The sequence below is a fragment of the Mauremys mutica genome, chromosome 1, assembly GCF_020497125.1.
Source record: "Mauremys mutica isolate MM-2020 ecotype Southern chromosome 1, ASM2049712v1, whole genome shotgun sequence".
In the NCBI taxonomy this organism is placed as follows: Eukaryota; Metazoa; Chordata; order Testudines; family Geoemydidae; genus Mauremys; species Mauremys mutica.
In genome coordinates, this window is record NC_059072.1 from 109,829,682 (window position 1) to 109,846,305 (window position 16,624).

Here is a 16,624-nt window from a genome sequence, read left to right on the forward strand (position 1 = left end):
GCACTCAGAGGCTTGCTATGTGAAAGGGGTCACCAGTATAAAAATTTGAGAACCACTGCCCTAGCCCCTCCATGTTCCCCTGAGCTGAATTGGTCTTGAGGAGGGAAGGTGATAACCTATGGGCTGAGAGGAAGGCATGATCTACTGGTTGGAAGCAGCAAGGTGGAGTGGATGGGAGTCCTGGACTTTGTACTCGCATTTCAGAGACTAGTGGTGGGGGGGAAGAGGGCTCTGCATAGCCCTTTTCAGCATTACAGGATTGCAGTGGTGTGAAGTAGTTTATTCATCTCAATGGGATGTTCCCGGATGAATCGGAACCCCCCCATGGAGATGAATGTAGCCAGCCACTGATAGCTCTGAGCCATGTGAGCTGACCCATTCCTCTCAGTGGGTGTTCTTCCTTCCTTCCTTCTTTCCCAAAGTCTTCCCTAGCCCCCTGTTGTGGGTTTTAGAGCAACTTGAATATTCAAATCCACTCATTTGTTGGGGGGAAGTTGTATCTGAGGAACCCCTAGACCACATTACTCCAAATTTGCACCAGTAAGAATACCCCATACTCCAGTTGTGGCATACCAGCATTTGAGGTAATCTCACTACGCATATAGATTTTCAGAGCGTTTTGAAAACTATAAGAAGATTCGATCACGTGGACTAAAAACACCTCAGGCCATATGTTCAAATATGCTCAGCACCCACTTTTGGCAACAAAATGAAGTGAATTTTCCAAAGAACTGTGGGATTTGCTGAAAAGGGGCATCAAAACACTTCAAATTTAGGCAGTTACTGAGTCGTTCTCACACTTCATCTTTGCACGTATAATCGGTATTGCCAGCCCCAACTACTTAAAAATTATGAGATTGGCTTAAAAATCATGAGAATTTAAAAGTAACTTTGGAATCTTTTTGTTTGCCCTCTGGTTTTGAATCTTTCGGGGTCATATTTTCAAGCATTTCTCCACAACCACCAAGGCTAGAAACCTTTTTTTTTTTTTTTTCTCTTTAATCGAAGACTCTGAGATCAGGGTGGATGATTTAAATCACCAAGTGGAGAGCTGCACTTTTAAATAATTGATTTTAATCAACTTTTTCATTTGTATTTCAGTTATTTTTCTAAAGAAAGGTGTATTCTCCTTGGTAGATATAACCATTAAACTAAGTTGGTTTACAATTAAATAGAACCTTTATACTAGATTTGATACATTTTTTGCTACCTAAGAGATACACTATAACTATATAGATTTATTTAAGCAATTATGTAGCTTAATATTTTCAGTTTCTTTTTAACTGTACATTTTTAGTGTGTTAGAAAATGGTGAATAATCTTGCTTATTTACTAGATGGTCAACTTTTTGCTCATGATTTATGTCAAGCTGCATTAGGATGGAATTTAATTAAATACCCCAAATAGCATATTTATTTGTATTAAACAAAACAAGCCCTTAATATAGTACACGACCCATTGTGCCATATTTGTAAAATTTAACCTCAACAATTAGATCACCCCCCCTCATTCTTTCTTTACATAGAAAAGCATCCTTTAATTTAAAGTTTTTAATAGAGGCTCATGGATTCAGCATACTTATTTTTTATTTACTGTAATTGTTTTTAAGAGATTGTAATAAGCTTAGGCCTTAACATATTTTGTATTAAATTCAGATTTCATTTTAAACAGGTTTACTTTAGCAGAAGATCTTGTGAGCTGGATTCAGATATCGCTCTCCCATCTGAGACAGGTGGGCCCACTTATTGAAATCAATATTAGTCCTTTGTTTTTATATATATTTTATTCCAGAAGTAGATCACAAGATACAGACACCATGATTGTAGGAGAGGAAATGCCCTGAACCAGAAGTTACCCTGGAGGGCAAGACCTTCCTGATTTTAGACTGTCTGTTGTGGTGTTCAACTGGAATGTCTCATTTAGAGAAGGAAAAATCTGATGTGTGTTTTTGGCTCTGAATGGAAACATCTACACTTGCAGATGAAAGGCCTGACTTCCTCCTAATGTATTTACTGAATCACACACACATCCCCTCTCATCTGTGCAGAACAGCCTTTATTTTTGGGGCAGGATACAAACCCAAATAGGCAGTATGAGTCATTTTCTCCACCACCATTCCCCCTCCTTTCTGGGAATGGAGACCTGCCATCTTAAAGAATGACACAATAGCAAAATTATTCATATGAAAGAGGGAAACCTTCACTTAGACCTATTGTTTCCACAGGGAAGCTTTCTTCCTGTTGAATCCTTGGTCATCCCATTTCAGCTGATGGGATTCACCCTTCTTGAAACCCAAAACAGCCAGGCATTCCCTCTTCATTCCCACACCTGGGCTATGGGAAACGCAGGAAACCTTAAAAGAACTTCACATATTTAGTGACCTGAGCACCTCCCTTACACTGATGGTTCCAGGGAAGTCCCATATGTAAGATGCTTTCCTTTCAAAGGTCAGCTTAGACTGAAGCTTGCACATTGGACTCTTCTTTTATATAAACCAGCCAGCATGGCTTCATGGCTGCTCCTTCCCTGCTGCTTTTTCTCTCTCCTGAACTGTTTCTGTGGCTGTTGGCTTAGCCTCCTGCTGTATGTCTGCATGGTTCAGTGCCATCAGCAGCTTCAGGGAAGTAGCCTGTAACTCTTGTTCTCCTGCTGGCTTCAGCTTGGCCAGCAGCACCTGCATTGCCTGCATCCAGTGCTGCACATTGGGGTCTTGTAGCCGCAGAAAGAGGTCTTCCAGGTCGCTGGTGGGTAGATGGGACTCCTGGGGGTGGGACAGCTCTCCTTGCTGCTGGCCACTTTCAGTCTCCTCTCTGATCTGGTTGACAGGGGAGTTTTCTGGTATGCTCTGTGGTTTAGGTAGGCTCTGAGAGAAGATCAAGAATATTCTCGTGTGGGAGTTGGTTTGGGGTGAAGTTGGTAGGAGGATATCCTTGACAACAGTTGCTCCTGTACCAGAAGGAGGTAGGGGTCCTGTGGTGGTGGTGGAAGACTCGGGAGAGGGCTTTGTTGGGGGCAAAAGTCTGTCACTGGCAGTGACGTCTTCGTTGAAGATTCGTGTCCTACCAGACTTGCTTTGGATCTCTTCTGGGCATATAACCCTCTGTGGAAGAGCAGAGATACATAGGAGGAAGGCAGAAAAGCACAGGGACCCTGCACCCGTTCTTCTCTCAGGTGCATGGGGTCACCGCTTGCTACACAATTATATATTTCCCATTCCCATCATCCAAAGTAGGCACCTGGACAGGCAAAAAAGAAAAAGAAAGAAAGAAAAAAAATCTCTCCTTGACTCCTTTCCCTATGGTGTTTTGCCCACCATATTTTTCTGTATGTCTGTCTTCCTACTCTCCTCTCCTTCCTTCTCTTACATGCTCCCTCTCTTAGTTTTCTCCTCATGTTCTGTTCTTTCCACAATTCTTTATCAGCCTTCTCCCTTCATCTGTCCCACCGCACATGTTCCACTCTCTTTGAGTGCTACCAGCCATGTCCTGTGTCTGCGCTCCCCAGTGCATTCCTCAGTAACAGTTTCATCCGGAAACAGTTCAGACTCACCTTAACAAAATACTTTTTCATAGTACAGCGATAAAAGGTAAATGTACAAAAGTCTGCGAAGAAGGGAATTTCAGGCAGGTCTGAGCATACAGGTCCTAGAGAGAGGTAAATAATCAAATTTATTGAAAAACTCCAGTGTTGGACAGTCACTTCCCCTCACCCTCAGTTATAAACCCCATTGCCGGGTGGTCCCCATCTGGCAATGATAAACCCCAGTGCCATCCAGTAACCTCCCAAAGTTTGAGTGGTTAAAAACCCAGCACTGGCTGGTCATCTTCATGACCCACAGTGATTTAAAAAAAAAAAACAAGACAGGATTGTAAGAACATAAGAATGGCCATACAGGGTCAGACCACCCAGTTTTCCAACAATGGCCAGTTGCTTCAAAGGGAATGAACAGACCAGGGTAATTATTGAGTGATCCAGTCCGAGTCTCTGGTACTCAGAATTTTAGGGACACCTGCATCCCTAAAATGGGGTTGCATCCCTGACCATCTTGGCTAATAGCCATTGATGGACCTATCCGCGATGAACTTATCAAATTATTTTTTGGACTCCATTTTACTTTTGGCCTTCACAACATCCCATGGCAATGAGTTCCACAGGTTCTTATGTACTTAAAGAATTTCCTGTTTAGTTTTTTTTTATCTTTTGCTAGTTGCTCTTCAAGTTCTTTTTTGTAGAGCCTTGCATGGATACAAAATTTATATATGCGGATATCTGCGGACTGGCAGGGCTCTGCCGGGAACCACAGCGGTGAAAGCAGCAGAATGTCAGGCCATCATTCGCAGGAGCCAGTGCTCTGCGTGAACTGCTCCTCTAGCGTAGCTGTACCACCCCCAGCCCCACCCACTGGGGCGGCCACCAGGCTCACCCACAGCTGCCCCTGGTTGCGCTAGTGTGTGCAAGTGGCTCGTATGCTCCCAGACAGGAGTCCCTTCCATGCTGAGGTGTGCATCTCCTGTCTGGGAGCATGTTACTGTTCAGCAGTATCAGTTTGATCATATTACCGAGTGCTACTTTAAAAAGTGGTTTAAAATGTGTTACTTTTACCCTATACTGTGTATCTGCAGGATGTGCTGTTTAAATTGTAGGATTTTTTCTGTAAAATCAGTTTTTTCCCATTGCAGTCCAATTCTGAACATTTTTATGCATTTATAGTAAGGCTACTTAATTGCTGTCAATGTATCAAACAACTTTGATTAAAAAACATAAAGATGGAATTAATTTTTTAAAAAGTGGAAAAAATCAGAAAATAATAAATCCACAATAATAAAACGGATCATAGGGCCCTAAAACGGATCATAGGGCCCTAAAACGGATCATAGGGCCCTAAAACGGATCATAGGGCCCTATGTTGGCCCTCTTACTGTTTTTTTGTGATTTGGCGTATACATTTAGTTTGATCTTCTATGGTGTTTTAAAACAGATTCCATGCAGCTGTGGAGAGTAATGGAAGGAGGAGGCACACATCAGAGCCCTAGGGGGGCTCCTGTTAGGGCCCTAGTGGGGCTCTGGGTGTTCGCTACTTCCCACCACCCAACACAGATGTAATGAGGTTGAGTAGTGTCCGCAAAAGAGAAACTAACAACTAATTATTCCTCAAGAAAGGCTTTTAATGACTTACGACTATAAAGGCAACACAGACAGAATGTGCCTAATAACAATGTGCCTAATGACTTTAATTTTAGTAGCCTTAACCTATTTATAACGTTATCTAATCAATTTATAAACTTTTATTGACTTTTATGATAACTTGATGGTAACTTATACTGAAGACAGGCACAGTGGCTTGCAAAACTACTATGATTTATAACCTACTAACTTTACCAACACTGTACCTGTTTCCAGCAAGGCACAAAACATATACAGTTACTATATATTAATTAAACCTATAGTATTAATACAGACTTAAGATTAACCAGCTCGAGCATTACCAGACCATTTTAATTCATACCTCACCCTGCTTTCATCCAAAGATACGTTACCTTTCAGTTGACCATTTCCTGCACTGGCCAGGCACAGATAAGTCAGTGAAGTGCAAGTCCCTTTGGTTCAGGGGGTGTATGTGAGCCTGACAAAGAGCAATCTCTTTTAGGTCACACACACACTCACACACTCACACACTCACACACACACACACACTCTCTTGCGCCTCTGCATCTTATTTATACGATATTTGCTGGCCGTGCTTCAAAACAAGTCAACCAATCAAGGTGGCCAAATATTCCAGGGTGGCATTTGTGATTGTTTTGAACTTATGAACTGTGCACCTGTGTCCAGCTCATCTCTTCTGTATGTAGCTAGTTGTGGTCAATTTGCTAGACTTAAAAAACCCTAAATCAGCTTAAAGAAGTGTCTGGTTGCAGAGCATAGTAATCACAAGTCTGTATCAACCTTTACAGAGTTTCCTTCTTAATCTATAAAGTTTCCTAGATAGATTATGCTTATGCTTGCAGGATTCTACTATACTCGCTTCTTACAACTTCCGGAAGTTTGAGGCCTAACAGTACTTAGCCTGACACTACTTGACAAGGCTTATGCACATTAATCACAGCAGCTTCCAGGAATTTCACTCTTTTGACTGTTTCTTTTAATTACCATTTAACTAACTCCCTCGTTTTTGTGTAGTTCTCCTTTTTGAAGTTAAATACTGTTTCTGGTAGGCTTCTTTGGAATTTTTTCCTCCCACAAGGATGTTAATTTGGTTACATTTTGGTCACTATTACTTAGTGGTTTGGCTATATTGACCTCTTGGACCAAATCTTGTGCTCCACTTGGGGCTAAATCAAGAATTGCCTCTCCCTTTGTGGGTTCCAAGGCTAGCTGCTCCAAGAAGCAGTCATTAATGGTGTCTAGAAATTTTATCTCTGATTCCTGTCCTCAGGTGACATGTACCCAGCCAATATGGGGATAGCTGAGATCCCCCATTATTATTGAGTTTTCTGGTTTTTGTAACCTCTCTACTCTCCGTGAGCATTTTGCAATCCCTGTCATCATCCTGGTCAGGTAATATATTCCTGCTGGCATACTCTTCTTATTCAAACATAGAATCTCTATGGATAAAAATTCCATGTACTATTTGTTTTATTGAAGATTTTTACTATATTTAACTCTATGCTTGCTTTCCTATATAGTACTCCTCTCCCACCAGCATGACCTACTCTGTCATTCCTATACATTTTGTACCCTGGTATTACCATGTCCAGTTGATTATCACTGTTCCACCACATTTCTGTGATGCCTATTCTATCCATAGCCACTTTTAATATCAGGCACTCAAGTTCATCCATCTTAGTATTTAGATTTCTAGCATTTGTATACAAGCATTTATTAAAAAAAAATCAATATTTAGTTGTGTCCCTTCATGTGATGTAATTGAATGGGACTGTTTCTCTTCAGTTTCTATCTCATAGACTTTAAGGTCAAAAGGGACCATCATGATCATCTAGTCTGACCTCCTGCACATTGCAGGGCACAGAACCTCACCCACCCACTCCTGTAATAGAGCCATAACCTCTGGCTGAGTTACTGAAATCCTCAAGTCATGATTTCAGGTTACAGAAAACCCACCATTTACACTAGTATAAACCTGCAGTCATGGTGGAGAGGAAGGTGAAAACCCCCCAGGCTCTCCGGCAATCTGACCTGGGGAAAAATTCCTTCCCGACCCCAAATATGGTGATCAGTTAGACCCTGAGCATGTGGGCAAGACCTGCCAGGCAGATACCTGGGAAATCATTCTCTGTAGTAACGTAGAGTAACTGTATTATAGTTCTATTACAGAAGGAAAGACACACTTCTTCAAACTTGCCTTCTCTAATATAAACACATAGTAACATGTGGATAATAACCCTCAGAACCTCTACCAAAACCCTCCACTGCACACACTTATGCCCCTGGGAAAAGAAGGACTGAGAACAAATAAACCCCATCAGCAGATGGCTTCCTTCCCATCCCTGTTATAAATCCAGGCACCTAAGGACTCCTTCCCATCTGTCATTTAATCATTCCCAGTGCCGGATGGTCTGAGACCCCAGTCCTTCTGCTTTTGGATGCTGTGGTCAGCCTTACCCTGAGGGATGACTCCATGGTTTTCGTATTGGTCCAGTCTCTGGATCAAAGGATTCTGGCAGCCATACAAGGCACGAATGAGGCAGGTGGCACTAGCTCGGTAAGGGGCACGAAGAGGTTTGAAGAACTGATCATACTCTGGCTCTGAGAGTGGTGTTCCAGTTAGCAATGGGCCCTCATCCTGAAGGTGGGCAGCAGAACACCAGCTTGAGAGTACTGCAAAAGAGGAGCAGGAAGGAAGTGAAATGCTGCAGATGATAGACTTTGGGAAAAGAATTGCAGGGCTGTAGATGTGGGTATAACCTTTCTCTTGGGTAGGGGGTCCAGAATTGTGGAAGTAACAATTTCTTGAAAACACGGTGCAGCACTGAAGGGTGACCTCCTGGCCTGACCCGTTGGGAGGAACCCCATCCCCTGGGGACTGGGTCCATAGCTGTGCGAGTGACCCCTTGTGAATGGGGTCCTGAATTATGAGGGAAACCTCTTCTCACCTTTCCTGGGAATGATGGTTGTGACTCCCTGTTCTGGGACTGGGGCCCTGAATTGTGCTATTAATTCTCTCCTCCACACACACCCCCCCACACCCTCACTTTTCCCTGGGAAGGGAATTGTGGGATATTGTTTTCTTTCAAGAATTTGTTCTATAAATCCCCATTCTTGGCAAATGGATCCAGAACCTTCTAGAAATCTGTGGCGGTTGGATTTGTGTTCATGCTGTCTCGGGCATTCAAACATTCAATGAACCTGTATATAACATTAAAAAACTTGGAGCTATGTACACACGCAGACTGCTTTTAAAGAACATGATTAAGGTTCTCCTAGTCTCCTCATCTGGGCTTGCTGTCGAATCCTGGTCTTCCCACCTAGTGTCTCCTATGCCTCTTCCATGCCCTGCACCTAGTCCCAGGCAGTCCAGTCTATCCCCTCTCCTCATCTCCGGACTTAGTCTTCCCCATCTCCTCCGAGCCAACTAGCTCCTGGTCCTCCCCCTGTTTCCCTGTACTGCTCCCAGTCCCTGTCTCCTTGTCCCATTAGTCCTAGCCTCCTGCTCCCCGTCCTGGTCTCTTTGCTCAAGCAATCCCAGTTTATCTTCTTCCTGCCTCCAGACTGTCTCACTATACTCCTTGTCCCAAACTACTCCTTTCCCTTTCCTGGGGTGACTTTTGTCCACTCTGCATTCTAATCAGACGGCTTCATCCTCTGCGTGGCCTGGACACCAGCAGGGGTGTGTGTCACTGATAACACAGGAGAGACAGGCTGCTCCGCTTCAACCAAGCTGGGAGCAGCCATTCCAAGGAAAGTTTGGCTTCACCCTTGTTGACCTGGGCTGGAGGGAGCATACTCAGTCCCCCCATAGTGATGGCATATATGCAGCCAGGTCATGTGTAGGAGCTGGGAGGGGATGGAGCATGCTCAGTGGGGATGGCGCATGTGGTTAGCACTATGAACTATGAGAGGCTTGAGCGTGTTCTGTGAAAACAATCTTTGGAGATTTTAGTTGCTGAAATCCAAGAAGTCTCTGCCAAGCTTGAGTGAACGGATTTTTTCAGAGGTTTTTAACTTGGCCATATTTGAGTGGGTTATCACACAGTCACGCTGGAACATTTTTAATAGTGGGGGTGCTGAAAGCCACCCCCCTTATCTCTGTCCGCCCTCACCCGAGCTGAGGCCGGCAGCCGGGACACCGAGGGTGCACAATCCCACACCCCTAGTTCCCGCGCCTATGTTTTCACAGGGATGGCAACGGTACCTCCCTGATGCACAGGCTAGCACCCAGCCAATTTCAAGACTGCGCTCCAAAGCACAGGAGCACTAGAGCTTTCCCAAGAAAAGGTTACCAGAACATGTATTGTTCCTTTAACCCTGTTCTCAGAAACGGCTGAACCACTTTGGTGGAAATAAATAATAATTAAAAAAAAAAAAAGGCTGAGGCAGGCATCCAGCATGGAACATTTCAGTCTAAAACCATTGAAGTCTGACAAAGTTATAGGCACCTGGAAGCAGGGTCTTGTAATGGGAAGCATCTGGCCCTGTCTGTAGTCTGTAGTTCAGCCACCTGCAGTTCTTTTTCTTCTGTTGTAGGGTACTGTTCTAATTGTGTGGCTAAACTTTTTCAGCTCTCTGGCCTGTTTCCAGGCTACTGCGCAGAGTTCAATTCTTTTATATAGGAGAACTGGTAACATTTTTCTGCCTAACCAACACTGGAAGGGACCAGGATCAATGTGGCAGACTGGGGGGAAAAAAACCAGGCTTCGGGTGTTTCTCTAGTTGTAGCTATAAGGTGTGTGTTCAAAGTCAACAAGTGGGCAGGTTAAAGCATTTGGAAGAAAGGGACTCGAGGAGGCAGTGCTTTGTGCAGCCAAGATTTAAATGACAGTTACTGATATGTAAACCTGTCCCCTCCTTTCTAGTTCTGAGGTGCCAAGGCTCCTGATCTGCAATGAGCGAGGATGGGGAACAGGGGACTCTCCTGTCCTCTATCACAAGTCAGTGTCAGGGGTGGATGATGAGGAGACGTTTCCCTACTCACCAGAAACAATCAGGAAGGCCCATGCTGCTATCTGACATCTCATCTTTCTTGTATTGTATGTGGGTGGGGGTGGGAGGTGTTAAATACCATGGAGGGAGTTCTGGATTCCTTGCCTTTCCCTCACTTTGTTCCTTTTTCCTGTTGCTGTTTTTACCTGAGGTGGGTCAGGAGGAGAAGGTGGGGAACTCTCTGAGTAGGGTTATTGCTGCAGACCAGTTCACAATAGCAACTTGATGACATCACAAACTTGGTGACATCACAAACTCTATCTCCTCTCCCTTTTGCCAATGCACCATTTTATCTGTCTGCTGCCTTTTCTCTCCTTCGTTTCCTCCCTGCGCTACATCTCTTTGTCTGTCTTTTATGGCTGCTGGTGCTATGTTATTGTAGAGCCTTCTATGAATCCAGGGGCTGTGCACTGGTTTGTTTGGCTTTAGGAGTGCTGAGTTGCCCATGCAGGCTTGTTGTATGGTTTCTTATAAACACTCGCTTGCACTATTTAGTTATTGTACAAGGCCCAATTCATATTTAATTATTCAGTTATTTAATTAAAGTGGAACAACTTCAGGAGACACACCTTAGACTATCCTGAAATCCTGAAACAGTGGTTAGGGCACTCATCTGACAGATGCCTGTTCAGATCCCTTCTCATCAGGCAGAGGGAGGACTTGAACTGATGGTTTCCCACATCATGGGTGAGTGCGCTGACCACTGGGCTAAAGGTTATAATGGGGAGGGGTGATGCAGATGCTTTGTGTGGTGTTAGGCGGCCTCTGAGCATGCTTACTAAATTAGGCTTTCACAGGTGACTTAGGCAGATGAATGCTTATTTCCCCTGGATAATGGATCGTTCTGGGACTCAGGCAGAAGATGGGCATCTGGATGTCTAGTGACTTGGGCTCTGGGATTAAAATGTTAGGAAGAGTGGTTTATTTGTGGGAAATCGTTGTGGTTATGTGTTGGTTTTTTTTTTTTTTTTTTTAAGGCTTCCTCTCTCTTACAAGCACAGGGAATTATTCATGTCTCATTTCTCTTTCTATTCCAGCCAGTGAGAGTTTTGAGTAAAATTAAGAAGGGCATTCATCTTCAGGAAGGTCCTGGGAAAATGAAAACACGTAGTGCATTGTTGAGAAGATGTAAAGGGAATATTTCCAAGAGTCCTGACCAAACAGAAGCTTGCGAGAGTCAGGAGAAGTCAGAAAATGAAATCAGAAAATCTCCTGGGAAGAGACAGAGAAAATCCCCTTCCCAGAAAGTAAGTGTCAGGCAACCTGAAGATGATGATCACATTGAAGATAAACCAAACACACCCGATTGTGAGAATGACTCTGTTTTGAGCCCAGGCCTCTCTGAGCAAGAAACAGCTCACACGGAAGAGAAACCCTATCAGTGTTCTGAATGTGGGAAAAGCTTCAGTCGAAACTCCTACCTTACTCAGCATCAGAGAATCCATGTGGCAGAGAAACCCTTTGGTTGTAGTGAATGTTTGAAAAGCTTCACTCGGAATTCAGACCTGGTTAAACACCAACGAATCCACACAGGAGAGAAGCCTTATCAGTGCAATGAGTGTGAGAAAACCTTCAGTCAGCGGTCAAATGTTATCAGACACCAGAGAACCCACACGGGTGAAAAACATTACAAATGTAAAGAATGCGGGAAGAGCTTCAGTCAGAATTCACACCTCATCGTACACCAAAGAAGCCACAAGGGTGAAAAGCCCTACCGTTGTACTAGATGTGAGAAAAGCTTCAGTGATTGCTCATCGCTTATTATACACCGGAGAATCCACACAGGGGAGAAACCTCATCAATGTAAAGAATGTGGGAAAAGGTTCCGTGACAGCTCTGCCATCATCCGACACCAGCGAATCCACACAGGAGAGAAACCCTACAAATGTGGTGATTGTGGAAAGAGCTTCCGACAGAGCTCATCACTTATTACTCACAGAAGAATCCATACAGGAGAAAAGCCCTACAAATGTTCAGTGTGTAATAAAAGCTTCAGTCAGAGCTCGGCACTTGCGACTCATCACCGAATCCATACAGGAGAAAATCCCTATCGATGTTCTGAATGTGGGAAAACCCGAAGTGAGCGCGCTGCACTTATTTCACGTCGGGGTGTCTACACAAAAGGAAAACCTTACAAGTGTGCTGAATGTGGAGAAAGCTTTAGACGGAGCTCAGCACTTAATGTGCATCTGAGAATCCACAGAGGAGAGAGACCATATACATGTGATAAATGTGGGAGAACCTTCAGACAGAGCTCTGCACTTGATGTGCATTCGCGAATCCACACGGGAGCAAGACCCTATAAATGTAGTGAATGTGGGAAAAACTTCAGACAGAGCTCAGCACTTAAAGTGCATTTGAGAATCCACACAGGAAAGAAACCCTATAAATGTATTGCATGTAGGAAAAGTCTCAGTTTGCGTTCACATCTAGTATAGCAGGGGTGTCCAAACCATGGCTTGTGAACTGCATGCGGCTCTTTTACAGTTTAAAGTGTAGCTCGCAGATCCCCCTCTCCCCATTCCCCACCTACCAGACTTGGGGGGAAGCCCGAGACCTCTGCCTTGCAGCAGGGTGGTGGGGTAGCGCCTTCTTCCCAGTGGGGAGGAGGTCTCAGGGCTTCAGCCCTGTGGGGCCTGCCTGCTGGGGTTTAGGGCTTCAGCAGGAGTGGGGTTGAAGCCCCAAGCCCCGTAAGGTGCCCCCCATGGGGCTGAAGCCTAGAGCCCCAGCAGGTGTGTCCTGACTCTCAAACTTCTGAAGATTGTCAAATGTGGCTCAGAGGGTCAAAGTAAGTTTGGCCACCCCGTAGTATAGGATTAGAGTGGCCATATGGAATAGAAAGCAGTAGCAGACATTAGTTGTTTGGGGTATATAAAAAGGAGTGAGGCCCAGATTCACAAAGGAGCCTAATATCAGAGGGGTAGCCGTGTTAGTCTGGATCTGTAAAAGCAGCAAAGAGTCTTGTGGCACCTTATAGACTAACAGACGTTTTGGAGCATGAGCTTTCGTGGGTAAATACCCACTTCGTCAGATGCAGTTTTAGGCACTATTACAATCCACAAAACCCCCAGTAAGCTGCTGCTTAACTCTGCAGCACCTAATTGATTTGGCACCTACATTTTCACTGTAACCATCTCCTAGTCACATAAGTATCGGCCTCTGGGAATGCACCCTGCCACCTCACTGTAAGCATCTGGACACTTAAGCACCAGCGCGATGCTCAGACCAGGGGAAGTTGGGTGATCCTCCTGCAGAGCTCAGGCCAGTAGGCATGTTCTGAGCACATCTAGCAGATTCGGGCTACATTCAAAATCCTGATGGAGGAGGAGGAGGAGCCTCCTCTCCCATAACTTTTAGACTAGTGGTTAAAATGCTTACCCAGGAACAAGTGGAACAGCTTCAACATGAGAGACTGAGGAAGCCCCACATCAGAATTAAGGGTGTAAAATATTAAACTGTTAACCAGTAAACATTTGTCTTACCAGATAACCCACCCTAACCGTTACCCCAGCTGCAGCCCCAGGCCAGCGTGAGCAGCCCAGCCCCAGCCCCTCTCCCTTTAATCAGTTAACAGATTAAATGATATAATTTTAATCATTTAAACGGTTAACTTTTTAAACAATATTTACATCCCTAATCAGACTATCGCATAGCCCAGTGGGTTGGGCATTTTCCTCAGAGATAGGAGATCCCTGTTCAAATACCTTTTTCCCTTCAGGCAGAGAAGGGGCATTGAACTGATTATTTTGATATTGGAGAGAGGCGGTTGATGCTAGAAAATTGGGGTATTCTGGAAAGAATGAGTGAATTACTTGTGGGGAGCTGAGTGCTGGTGGAGTGGGTTGTTTTACAGATTGTGCAGAGGAGGTGTAATGTGGATCTGAGGGATGGGGTGTTGGGTGCTGGATAATTTGGGGATTAGGAGTGGGAATTTGTGGTAGAATAGAAAGGGAGATTTTTTTTAGATTTTATTTTTTATTTAGGTACAAGAAGGTTAAAATAATAATGTCCAGATTGGGTCTCAGCCAGACCTTCAGTTTATTACAAATTGTAAGCAGTTCTGGGGATGTCATCACTTTTTAAACTGTGGATGGCAAAGTAATGTGTTTTTGGTGACTCTCACCTGGTAACTTCGCCAGGTTTTAGACAAGGGATTTGGGCTGTTTCCTTTCTTTGATCTTAAAGATCTGCAGCTCTGTCTGTTTCTTTTCTTCCTCTTTCGGAGAGATTTATGGTAGGACTTCAGAGTTATGAACTGACCAGTCAACAACACACCTCATTTGGAACCAGAAGTACATAATCAGGCAGCAGCGGATGGGGGAAGCAAGTACAGTTCTGTGTTAAACGTAAACTATTAAAAAAAGGGAAAGGAGCATTTTTCTTCCGCATAGTATATCTTCAAAGCTGTATTAAGTCAATGTGCAGTTGTCAACTTTTGAAAGAACCACCATGCTTTGTTCGGAGGTACGGACAACCTCCATTCCCAAGATGTTCATAACTGTGATGTTCTACTGTATTCAGTTCAAAGGACTCTTACCTCCATAAGCAAAAATCAGGAGATACACTGAAGTCAGAAGTGAAGTAGCTGCTCTCAAAGAGGATGGATACATAGCACTCACTGTGAAAGTGTTTATCTCTATCTTTTCCTCCCTGGCAACATCTCCAGAATTTGTCTCTTCACATTGAAACATCTTTAGTCTCCCGCTCTACATGCTAACAAAACGTGGGCAATAATGTAATCTTCTCATTTAAACAAAACAAAAGAAGCTTTTGGATGTCCCATTTCACATTTTGGGTTCCCATGGAAGCAGAGACTGTTTCCAGTTTTCTAGTCCTTTTGGTAATGTGATACTTTTGTTCCTTTAACTAATTAATGCTAGTAAAATATTTTAACATATAAAGCACCGCATAATTGCTAGCAATAATTACTTATTACTATGTTAATGTTTCCATTTTACATAAAACCTCTCTATATTGTATATTACTATTATTGTTGCACTTACTACTGTCAACAGTGTTTCTATATTATATAAAACCTCTTTTTTTCCCTATTGTCCCATCTTCTGTTCTTGAATGTATTTCAGGTGGGGTGAAATCCTGGCCTCATTGAGGTCAGTGGCAAAACTCGCATTGACTTCAGAGGACCAGGAATTCATCCCTGGAGTACTTCATAAAATTTTATATAAAGACATACAGTAGTCCTATATGAGGAGGTTTTATTTTTGTGGAATGAGAGATTTAGTTACTTGGAGAGGTCTAGCCTGTGCTGAATTCTGCCTTGTGTAATTTTATTCATGAATATGTCACCATATCTGAACAAAGGCAACACAAACAGAAAATGTTTAAAGGCAGTGGAAGAATCAGAGGAGCTTTCCACATGAAAAGAGGTTTAAAGGGCCAGGACTATTACGTTTGAGAAGAGAGAGAGAGAATACAATAGAATTTTATAAAATGTGAAGGTTCCCACTTATTTTGTCCCTTAATACAAGAACAAGGGAGCATTCAGTGAAGTTAAAAGGCAGCAAATTTAAAATGGATACAAGTAATTTTTAAGGCAATGTATAATCTCTGGCATTCGTGGCTAAAGAATAACCAGAGAGCTTAGTACAAGGGTCAGCAACCTCTGGTACTAGGCTCGCCAGGGCAAGCACCCTGGCAGGCCGGGCCAGTTTGTTTACCTGCTGTGTCTGCAGGTTTGGCTGATCGCAGCTCCCACTGGCTCCCCCCCCAAAGAGTAACACTAATAAATCAGCATACCCCAAAGTAACAGGCAAATCTGGTAACACTGTTGTAGCTGGGATATCCGACTAAACTAATTCGTTAGTCTGTTCTAGTATCAGAGGGGTAGCCGTGTTAGTCTGGATCTGTAAAAAGCAACAAAGCCCTGTGGCACCTTAAAGACTAACATATGTATTGGAGCATAAGCTTTCATGGGTGAATACCCACTAGTGCTCCTTGCAACTAAGATAGAAATCTGTATACTTTATTAGGTATGTCTACTCAGACCAAGGAAGTGAGCCCCTCAGCTTAAGTCACGCTATCAGGGTTCACACTGGCACTCTTAAAAATAGCTCTGCAAACAGTGATTTGAAATTACAGCTTGGGTTCTGAAGCCCAGGAATGGTGGGTAGGCTTCACAGCCTCATCTACACAGCCAGCCTGAATCTCTTGACTGGGCTGGGAGGGTCACTTCAGCAGATCTGGGGACACACTCTTTAGGTATGTCTACACTGTAATGCACGCCCAGGCTCAAGCCTAACCCCCTTTACATTTACACTGCAATTTGTGCTAACCCAGGGCTCAGATCCAAGGTCCCAGGACCCTGCAGAGATGGAGGATCTGAGCTCGAGTTAAACTGGAACCCAGGGTCTGAGCTCTATTACTTTGCAGTGTAGATGCAGCCCTGCTTGTTTCAGGTCCTGGGAGTCAGCTGGAAGGTACCCCACAATTCCATAGGACAACT

The 16,624-nt window shown here is 43.8% G+C and overlaps 2 protein-coding genes across 3 annotated transcripts in view; one reads left to right on the top strand and one right to left on the bottom strand.

The window, feature by feature from the left end:
• Nucleotides 1-15,214, top strand: part of LOC123351446 (zinc finger protein 883-like) — a 35,899-nt gene extending 20,685 nt beyond the window's left edge. Inside the window, exon 4 of the mRNA XM_044990830.1 lies at nt 11,512-15,214. Coding sequence (XP_044846765.1) covers nt 11,512-12,599 — 1,088 coding nt within the window. The 3' untranslated portion in view covers nt 12,600-15,214. The remainder of the gene's footprint in view (nt 1-11,511) is intronic.
• On the bottom strand, nt 1,794-10,363 carry LOC123351474 (acrosin-binding protein-like). 2 transcript variants are annotated; one of them, XM_044990864.1, is made up of 4 exons: nt 8,115-8,513; nt 7,624-7,839; nt 3,550-3,644; nt 1,794-3,100 (listed from the first exon to the last, which is right to left on the bottom strand). In XM_044990864.1, the coding sequence occupies exons 1-4, from the start codon at nt 8,356-8,358 to the stop codon at nt 2,510-2,512; spliced, it is 1,146 nt and encodes a 381-aa protein (XP_044846799.1). In that variant the 5' UTR covers nt 8,359-8,513; the 3' UTR covers nt 1,794-2,509. The 2 variants fall into 2 exon arrangements, with proteins under 2 accessions (XP_044846799.1, XP_044846806.1); XM_044990871.1 differs by lacking the exon at nt 8,115-8,513 and adding an exon at nt 10,154-10,363 and having other exon boundaries at nt 1,798-3,100.
• Nucleotides 15,215-16,624: the final 1,410 nt, after the last annotated feature.

What these genes read in the sequence shown, in the direction of transcription:
- LOC123351474 (XM_044990864.1), bottom strand. Translation starts at nt 8,358, where the DNA reads ATGTTTGAATGCCCGAGACAGCATGAACACAAATCCAACCGCCACAGA. An exon ending in CCATGGAGTCATCCCTCAGG is followed by an intron (nt 3,645 to 7,623) that starts GTAAGGCTGACC and finishes ACCTCTCTCTAG; the next exon opens with GACCTGTATGCTCAGACCTG. An exon ending in TGAAAAAGTATTTTGTTAAG is followed by an intron (nt 3,101 to 3,549) that starts GTGAGTCTGAAC and finishes GCTCTTCCACAG; the next exon opens with AGGGTTATATGCCCAGAAGA.